This window comes from Aptenodytes forsteri, unplaced genomic scaffold (assembly GCF_000699145.1).
Source record: "Aptenodytes forsteri isolate BGI_AS27 unplaced genomic scaffold, ASM69914v1 Scaffold177, whole genome shotgun sequence".
Classification (NCBI taxonomy): domain Eukaryota; kingdom Metazoa; phylum Chordata; class Aves; order Sphenisciformes; family Spheniscidae; genus Aptenodytes; species Aptenodytes forsteri.
Genome location: NW_008795020.1, coordinates 439726 through 449578, shown reverse-complemented (window position 1 = coordinate 449578; position 9853 = coordinate 439726). Strand labels below are relative to the sequence as shown.

Here is a 9853-nt window from a genome sequence, read left to right as displayed (position 1 = left end):
CAACTTGAGGCCATTTCCTCTCGTCCTATCGCTTGTTACTTGGGAGAAGAGACCTACACCCAATGTATTGGATGTAGCTGTTGCACTGCGGAGGCTGCGATAGAGGAGGCACGCCGTGGGGCAGAGCTGGCTTTGCCTCTGCTCCAAGCCAGTATGTGACAGTGTTTGTAACACAAGGCTGGACTCCCCAGGTTTTAAGATCTTCCTGAGAGCGCTAATCTTTCATTAAAATCAGTAAGAGCAGACTCAGAGGAGAGCCCTCAGCTCCAGCAGCTCCTAAGAGCAGGCAGGGAAGTCCATCAAATCAAATCAGGAATTCCTCCCTTCAACTGCCTTGAGTAACAGGCGTCTTGAGCATCCCGGAAGGGATTTGTTTGCCATATAAACACACTTGTTCTTTCTTTTTGATGAACGATTCAGCTTTTCAGCTGAGAATGCTGAGCTGTAAAGTTCCTGTAAGTCCCCTTACAGTCTGTGGCCAATTGCTCTACAAAGACAGATCCAGAGACCCAGGATCACGTGCTGCAGAACCACCAGCAGACACTGTCTGAATTATGTCCCTCTGACAAGCTCCAAAGTTACGGACACGTGCATGTGGTCTTTTAATGTTGGTCGTCAGAAGATGCTACTGGATTATCCATGCTGGATGTTGAAATTAGCGCATTAAAGTCTCAAAAGCTTTATAAAGTAAAGATGCTGAAAGCTATTGGTAGTAAAGATTTGGTGTCATACTTAAGAACAGCACCTAGGGCTTTTTTTAAGCTGTGAGAACTTCCTGAAGTAGAATTCTCTTGTTTCTATGATTATTTATCATTCATACTGCTGTCGGCTTTGACAGTGAAAATGTACTTGTCAGACACACTTTTATTTTAATCAGTTTGTGGCTGGTTTCATTCTGTGAGTTTGATGCATTTGCCTGAAGTCCATGGCCTGTAATTTCTAAACACAATTAGGGTTGATCACTGGGAATCACTTAGAATTTTAACTTTCCTAGAAAACTCCAGTGGGCTTAGGTTTGCCACCTGAGTTTTCCTCCATATTGGATCTGGCACATTCCTTTAATCTGTGTAACCAGTATCATACACTGGTATCCAGCATAAATAAGGGATCTGACCTTGTAAAATGACTAGCTCTGCACTAAAAATCTTCTGTCTTTGGGAGCCAAGAGTGTTCAGTGGCCCTCCAGACTTTCATAATCTTGCTTTTCTATGATCAAAACTAAGGCAACTTCATGGCTGTCCCTCCACTGACTTTGAAGGATCTTGGCCCAGGATGACCATGGGAATAGGGCGAGTTGAGAAAGGGACTGGGTGTACGACTAACTGCCCAGAGCTCAAAGCGAGTTCATTTTTCATTGGTTGTGATGTATCTCATTTGACTTGATTTGCAAAAATCAGGCTCCGAACCTGACCGTTACTGATTGTACATGGGGGCTAGTTTGCCCATGCAAACGTTGAGGGATCCTGAAACTGGATCAGGAGGTTCACAGGAGGTGGTGAGGGATACCCCAAATGAGTGAGCACCTGAGACTCTGACAGTCCAGTTGACGTAAGAATGAAGCACTGTTTCAATTGAGCTAAACGCCCTCATTTTCAAACCCACTCCATTGCATCTGCTGGTTGTAAGAGTGTTTAATGCAAGAGCTGTTGACAGGTTCGACTGCTTCAAACTTGACTCTCATTCATGACAAATGCTCGGCAGTGCATTAAAGAAATGTTAGCAGAAGTTTCCAGGCAGCACCAATACATGAGCATTTCCCTTGAAATATGGAGGGTGTCAGTGGAAGGGGTGGCACTCTTTTTTAGCACTGGGGACATATCCTACACAAAGAGTGATGCTTTTGTTTTCAAGTTTTATAAAATACATCTCCATATGTAAACGGACTGACAGCTCCATATCTGGGTTGTCCCCACAGTGTATTGTTTTTAATCTGCCTGGAAATGTGTCATTCCTGAGCTGATCCACATTGCTGGGACACCAACTTTGAGGCTTTTTTTATTCAGCAGGCTGCTTTGGCTCTTAATGACATTAAGAGGTTAGGGATGAGGCAGCAGGTACATTGCTGGAGAGGAAAATTTGTTTCTCTGAGTGTTACTCTTTGTGATAAGGTGTGCTCTACCTGCTCGTTGCTAGAAAGGTACTGGGCATCTACACATCTCTTGCAGCCTGCCATAGCTTGGCAAAATTCAGTTGCAAAGAAGCTTATATTGCTGTCTTCCTTTGTTCTCATGCTCTAAGCGTAGATAAAAATATACCAGGTTTCCTTATGGCAGGCCAGAATTGTTGCTTTCACTGATAATTTTCTTTTTAATAGAAGAATGATCCCTGATATGGACAAAAGGTTCTTTCCTACTCTTTCAGTCTGACACCTTTGCCCTAGTCTTAAGAAGATTGTTTTCCATCTTGAGTTGACGTCCCAGTAAAGCATCCTACTTTCTTGTGGGCCCAGAGACTTTGGAAAGTATGCAGAGTATTGAGGATGTGAATTTTTATGTGAATTACTTGCTCTGATTTCAAGTTATTATTAAGCCTTGCCAGTGAAAATGCAAACAAAACCATGTCTCCAGGGGATGGGGAATAGACATTGCTGCACATTGTAATCAGCCTCTCTTGAAGATTCATTTAATATCTTGTGTATTTTTTTATGAAATGCATTATTCATGTAACAAGATTCACAGAGAAGCAGCTGAATTGTAATTTCTGGAAAGATTCTTCTTCTGAGAGATGGCATTTTCATTATTTAAATCAATGCAGTAGGTCTTGCCTGCATGAGGGAGGCAGGAAGTGAAGGGAACAGCCTGTAGATGGGGCACTGAGCCAGTTAGTTACTGCCTCTGAAGGGAAATAAAACAAGCCATCCAGTAATTTAAGCCCTTTTTGGGTCAGTATGTAGCCATTTGAGACATCATTACACTTTGTAGGTTTTTTTTTTCCTCTGTGTTAGAAGCACTTAAGAAAATAGTAATCAACTAACACGTACTCAGTGGAAAAGTTTCCTCTCTCATAAAAATACTGCTTGCGAGCTGCTTTTGCCGCTGCTGTTTCCTAGAGAATGCTCCCTCGGTTCTCCATTGAGTTCATTTGCCCAGCCATGTGAGAGGACATTTCTTTTCATTTCAGGGCCTACAATGAAAGTTCCACATGTTTATATTGCAATTCTCTCTTATTTACCTAACCTTATGTAAACACTGTACTTAATTAACACAGGCTCAGCCTCTGTTATATTTAAGACCTCGCTCCACCAGCGGTCCCACTGAGATCAGTCGGGCTGTTCAGAGGTAACAAAACACAAATAACACCAGTAGAGTTTAAGCTCAACTAAATAATATTACAGCGGTACGGACTGTAAGTGCTTAAGCAACATTGTGTGCTGTGCATCTCTTGCAGCACAGTTGATGGCAAACTTATGTTTAAAAGTGAGTATTTAGGAATTTAATTAGTGCAAATAACCATTTAATTAAGTTAATGAAACAAAAAATAGGATGTTACAGCTGAATTTGAGATGCTTCATAAGGAGAGGGACTCTCCTTATTCTGACTGTCCTCCATCCCCATATAGCCATCTTATAGGCATATGTGTCCCCTTCTGTCTTCCTCCTCTGCCCCCTCTTTCCCCAGAGGATGGGAAGCTTCACAGATCCCATCTCTCAGGCCTTTAAACAAGCAGGTGACAGCAGAGCTTGCTGGTGTCGGTAAGTGCCAAAAAGTGACCTACCCCAGCACACGTTACCACGCGGGAGGTGTGTGAATCCATCCGCTGGTGCGGATGGGCGCGTGTTCTCCCAGCAGCAGCGGTCTGGTACCACTGAGATGAACCCAGAACTGCAGGGAGCCTGAAAGGGAGCCTGAAGTGTGCCCTGAGCATTTTGACACACTGAAGTTACCCAGCAGTGAGTTGCTGGCGTTAACGTCTTTCTCCTTTTCTCTTCGTTTATTTGCCCAAGTTTGTCCACTACCTCCAATGGTGAGTCATGGAGACTACATCTGCCACCCGCGGCCTTGCGAGCGTTACAACCACGGGACGGTGGTGGAGTTTTACTGTGATCCTGGTTACACCCTTACCAACGACTACAAGTACATCACCTGCCAGTACGGAGAGTGGTTCCCCTCCTACCAAGTATACTGTGTCAAAACAGGTAAGGAACCAGCAGTGGCATTACTCCTATTCTCTTATAGTCTCTCTTTTTTAGAGCAAATTTGTTCGTCTGTAGTGCCTGTTGAACTTCCTCTGTTTCATGCTTAAGTGATGAACATTGATTTTAAGACGCTATTAAATACAGTACATTTCCAAGATCCTGAGTGATTCTAAACCATTTCAATCATTAGCTCTTCAAATGTATTTTTTACCATCTTCTGGATATTTTTATAGGTATATAAGCTAAGTTCATGATTGCATGTGTAAAAAAAGTCAAGGGGAAAAAGCAGGTCCAGCCCCTGTGGCAGCTTAATGTTAAGGCTGCTTTTGGTACATGGCATTGAGTTCTTGTGTGTTTTTACAACGTACATATAAAAGATGTCCTAACTGGCACTTCCGAGTATTGTTGAAGTATTAATACAAAATAACAGTGGTAATAATCAAACACAACTCTTGTATTGCCTTTTTGTTACAGAACAAACCTGGCCAAATACACAGGAGACCCTCCTGACGACATGGAAAATAGTGGCGTTTACTGCTACCAGCGTTTTATTAGTACTGCTACTGGTTATTTTAGCCAGGATGTTCCAGACCAAATTTAAGACACATTTCCTTCCAAGGTTTGTACTGTTTTCTTTTTTTTTTTTTAAGATTGAGGACCTTGATTCAGTTTTCACATTCAGCACTCCTTGCTGAGTAGACAGCACGGCTCACAAGCCTTGCAGATACCTTCTTCTTCTGCTCTGAGCAGAAGTCTCTGAACCACCGATGTGGAAGGGTACCCCAAAAAACCCGCAGTAGATCTTTCTGCAACTAAAATAAAAGGCAAAGTTTGCCAGATTCACTTGACCTTTCTGCAACTAAGATAAAAGGCAAAGTTTGCCAGATTCACTCTGGGAGTAATTGCAGCTCTACTACTGAGAATCGCTGCTTCTGCATGTAAAAATAGCTGACAATTTTTTTAAATACTCATTTTCAGGTGCTGGGGGAATTAATTTTTTAACTACTGTAGACTTAGTAATGCAAATTTTAAGAAAGATTTTTTTTTTCTCTATGGACAAATTTATATTAAAAGTTTGCTTTCCCTTCATGAGTATTATTTTCATCATGATTCATAAACATCTCCTACATCTTCCTTTATTTCCATAAAATACCGTGCAGCTATGAGCATTTGTCATTGATTCTCACAGCACTCCTCATAAGACAGGTAGGTGGGTATTATTATTATTATCTTACAGCTGGAAAAACAAAGGCAGGCATGTGGAGTTTTAGGCAAAGCTAGTACTGTATCTGGGTTTAGACTTGTTCCTAGTTTTCAGTCTGCTCAGTTTGCTATGGTCCTTCACCGTGTGACTCCTTCTCTCCCGCGCTTGCTTTTTCTCGTGTCTTTATTCTACCACGTGCAGAAAACAGAGATGAAAAAGCTGTATGTCAGTAAATATATGCAGCAGAACGGACTTGGTGATCTTAATGTTAAAGAAATGTGTACATAAAAGTATACAGATTATATAAGTAATGTGTAAACGTATATGCATATATATGTCCGTATATCCAGTATATGGGGAGTAGTATACATAAACATATATAACTAGAAGATCTTTAGGGTAATGGGTTGCACTACGGATAGCTTTATAGCCTGTACTTGTCTAGCTTATTGAAATGGCTTTCTGTCCTCTCCTTTTCAGACATTTTCATGTCCTAAAGGTACCTGGGACCAATTCCCTCCTGCTAGGACTCTACTGTGATTTAATTGGCTCCTAAACAGACACTTTAGGGTTTAACAGACTTTCCCAATTAATAGAAACGTTTTGCTTAAAAAAGAAACCAGTTTGGTACTGGTTAAGGAAGCCTTCATCCTTTGAAAGTAAGACCTGAAGGAGGCCACAGATCTGGCCACTAAAGCCCTGTCATCCAGTAGCAGTTGTCTCAGCGCCTGCTTACATGGGCTATAAACATTTTTGTGCTCTAGCACGCATCTTTCCAGGGGTTCAGACACTTTTTACTGGTGAACTACATCTGTGATCTTATATCCATGATACCTACTGTGCACAGCACAGCAAATGGTGCTCCTTATCTCTTCCAAGCACCTGCTTTCCTTCCCTTCTCAAAACTGTTCTTCACATTACTAGTTTCATTTTTCCGATTGTAACAGATTCCACCTGACTGTCAACCTGAACAGAGTTTTGCAAACCTGTGAAGCAAACATTTCTGTGACTGTTAATGACCCTGTAGCTTCATTTTGCATGACTAGAAAGTGCTGTGTTTCCTCAAGTTCAGCGGTTGCTCTGAGGTGCTGCTGACACGCTCCCGTTCTCTGTGATAACTCGTCTGTTTCTGACGTAGAGGCAACCAGGAGGGCTCCATGGGTGACCCCGACTTTGTGGTGGTGGATGGCGTTCCTGTCATGTTGCCTTCTTACGATGAAGCTGTAAGCAGCGGCTTGAATGCTCTGGCACCCGGATACTCAGTTACCACAGAGCAGGGGCATGGTTTGCAGACAGAAGATCAGAATCCTCCTGCTTACCCCGGCCCCAGGATTACAGACACACTGCCTAGCGAATTTGAGACCTGCGACAGTAGGTCGGGCTCCTCTGAACTGCTTCAAAGTTTGTACCCGTCCCAGGCATGCCAGGCGGCAGCGCTTCCTGGTTCAGATCGAACTGACGTATGCCGTAGCACTGCTGGGGAGGCTGCATCCACAAGTCCACGGATCGATATTGCAGATGGTGAGTTTTGCATAGGTGCAATAGGTGAGTCTGTAAACGGGAGCCATCACTTGTTTGTACTGTCAGAGCAGGAATAAACCCAGCTGACATGCTCCTACTTTCTCCATGTTTTTGTCCACATCTTAATTTGGACATTTTTTAAGCCATACTACTCCATGGTCGTAGAACTTCGTGGCTGTGGCATGTCGTTGCTAGCTGTGGTGCAAGGGATTTGAACCCCAGGCCAGAAGGTTCCTGTCCAGACCCCATAACAGCAGGCTCATCAACAGGGATGTCAGCAGGCACCTGTGTACAGCAGCGAAGCCAACCATCATCTTGCCTGTGCTGGTCTGTTCATCTGCTCCTCAACTCCTACACTCACAACTCCCTCACGTGCCATGGCTTTCAACAGCAAAGAACAGGATTTTCTCCTTAAAATGGAAAGCAAATCACGTTTTCATACTAAGCCAAAATTAGCAGCCTTTATTAACAAGCTCATCATGTCTGCATGTAAAGTAAACTGTTCAGTCTAAAGCATGTACGCATTAAGCCGTGGACATGGGAGTCACAGCATGAGGGGAACGTACCCACAGGACGATGTACGAGAAGGGAGATTGCCATATGTTATCGTCTGCATTTAAATCGAACGTGAGCATGCGTTGATGTAATTTAATTGAGTTCTGACGGAGCTGTATGGCGTGCTGCTCAGCGTGTTAAGGAAACTAGGTAGCTTTCCTTGGAGACATTTAAAAGGAGCGGCTGTGATCCTGCTCTCCACAGTCACTGAGAGTCGCTAGGCAAAGAAATCTCTGTGTGATTTATCGGTAGCAGAGCTGAAGCCCAGTGTCCTAAATTTAGTGTGGGTGAAGGTCTGGGTTGAGGAAGTCTTCCTGCTTCATAGGGTTGGAGCTAACTTGTAACGGCATCACAAGGGGAAGAGGACAGCTAGAAGGAGGAGGGAGAAATTATGATAATGCCAGCAAAAGTCTCTGCCTACTCTGAATGCTGATTCAGTAATTAATGTAGTAGAAAGGTTTGCATTTAGATTTTTGTGGGCCTAACTTGTTTTAGAAAATCTGGGTAGTTTTAGTAAGCTAATTTTCACATAGGTGTTAGAGCGTTAGTGGGTCTAGAATTTGGAGACACTGTACGTGTTGTTCAGATTTTTGCAATGTCCATTTCTATTTTTGCAGAATTGCTAATACTAATACTCGAAAAAGTATAAATGGAAGTTACAATCAGCAATCAATGCTCTGTCTTTTTTTCCCCTAGAGATTCCTTTGATGGAAGAAGACCCTTAGCCTGCACAGAGACGTGTCTTCGTCGCATTGCACTGTTGGGTGACATGAATCATGAGGATTTAGAGATAGAAAAGACTATCTGTGGATTTGGGGAGGGTATTTTCCTACTTATCAATCTTCCACGCGATGATGTCACCAGATTGGGTGTACATCTTAATCCACAGTGGGGATAACAGCATCAGCATTTGGAACAGCAGCAGTTTTATGAATGAATCCTGGGGATTTGATGAGAGCAGATGTAGAAAAAGAACTGTGGCTTTTTAGAAATGAAAGGTATATCTGCATCGCAGAAAGTCATATGGTTCTGTAAGAAATACTATTGGATTTTGATACTAACTGCCTCACAAAAGCATGTCAAAGTATGTAAATTTGCTTATAAAGACTGCTTTAAATGATCTATGGACCTCTAGTTTCTGAAGAATCCTTACAAGTTTAAAAAAATACTAGTACTGAAATGCAAAAAAAGAGGAAAGATCCTCTTTGGCTTTCCTATGTTAACCAGGAAGCTTTTGATTTAGTTGTTGGTGATTTTGTTTCAGACCATGTCTGCAGAAAATATAACAGAAATTATGGGATTCATATATACTTTGATGTATGATAGCAAATATATATAAAAATATATATATATTTAAAAACTCTTAAAGAGAAAGAAAAGGAAAGACTCCCAGGTCACATAATGATCTGGAGATTTTTTTAAAGGTAAGGCAGAATTTATATCATATACAATATTCAAGGTAAAGTATCGATATTTGTATTTATGCAAGACTTCTGTGATTACATTGCATTTGATAAATCCTGCTATAATATGAGAGATCTAGAAAATGTTAAAATTATGAAATATGTGCTTAAGAAATGTTGAACTGCCCTGCTTCAACCTTTCTTTAGCTCTTACAAATATATATATACTAGAGTAATCTACAGTCATAGCCCAGAGCACTGCCTTGTCCCTGTACGTTGTGGTAGTATTCTGAGCCATTATTGTAGAATACTTTTTAAAAAAATAATAAAGTTCCGTTTCAGTTCCTTTGACTTATCTGACTGTGTGTAGTTGGCCTTTTTTTCCCTTCCTCACTTGTTTCACCTGCTCCCGCCTGAAGGTTGAGATGGCAGCAGAACACCTTGTCTGTAGCATTTTCAGCTTTATAGTAGTCATTATCCAGCTACGAAGGGACAGAGGGGTTTTGGTTAAGCACAGCACATGAAATGGGCGCAGCAGTGGCACGGCTTCTATACATGCTGCTGTTGGCTTTACTCTCCTCTACGCCGGAGCATTGTGCTAAACCCTGTATGAACGGTTCACCTCTGTGGTGTTACAGGCTATTCGGTATTTGTCAGGAAAATTCCTGACGGTTTCATATACTTACTGAAAGCCAAGCAGATCTTATCTTATTTTTGGTATTGCACGAACAAAACATATGTTAAACTGGCAGTGTTTGAAGGAAGAACTCGCCATATGTTAATGACAGAGATTGCCATCACGTGGGCTAATCCAAACCAAAGGAAAAAATGAGACTGAGTTCTGATTTTATGTACAAATTAAACCAATAATATCTCTATTGCTCTAAACAGAGGATTGCTACAAGTTGCTCTGTTATTTTTTCATGATAGTTTAATTATTTATTTGTATTGTGGTAGCATCTAGTGGCCCCACTTATGAGTCAGGCTAGTAGAATGATGGATGTGCTGCAACCATTCAAGAAAGTGTTTATTAGC

At 41.8% G+C, this 9853-nt stretch overlaps 1 protein-coding gene across 1 annotated transcript in view; it reads left to right on the top strand.

The window, feature by feature from the left end:
* The window catches only part of SUSD4 (sushi domain containing 4), a 32624-nt gene extending 23455 nt beyond the window's left edge, over window positions 1–9169 (top strand). Inside the window, exons 4-7 of the mRNA XM_009275757.1 lie at window positions 3944–4135; window positions 4610–4754; window positions 6478–6860; window positions 8112–9169. Of these exons, the coding sequence (XP_009274032.1) occupies window positions 3944–4135; window positions 4610–4754; window positions 6478–6860; window positions 8112–8140 (749 nt within the window). The 3' untranslated portion in view covers window positions 8141–9169. The remainder of the gene's footprint in view (window positions 1–3943; window positions 4136–4609; window positions 4755–6477; window positions 6861–8111) is intronic.
* Window positions 9170–9853: the final 684 nt, after the last annotated feature.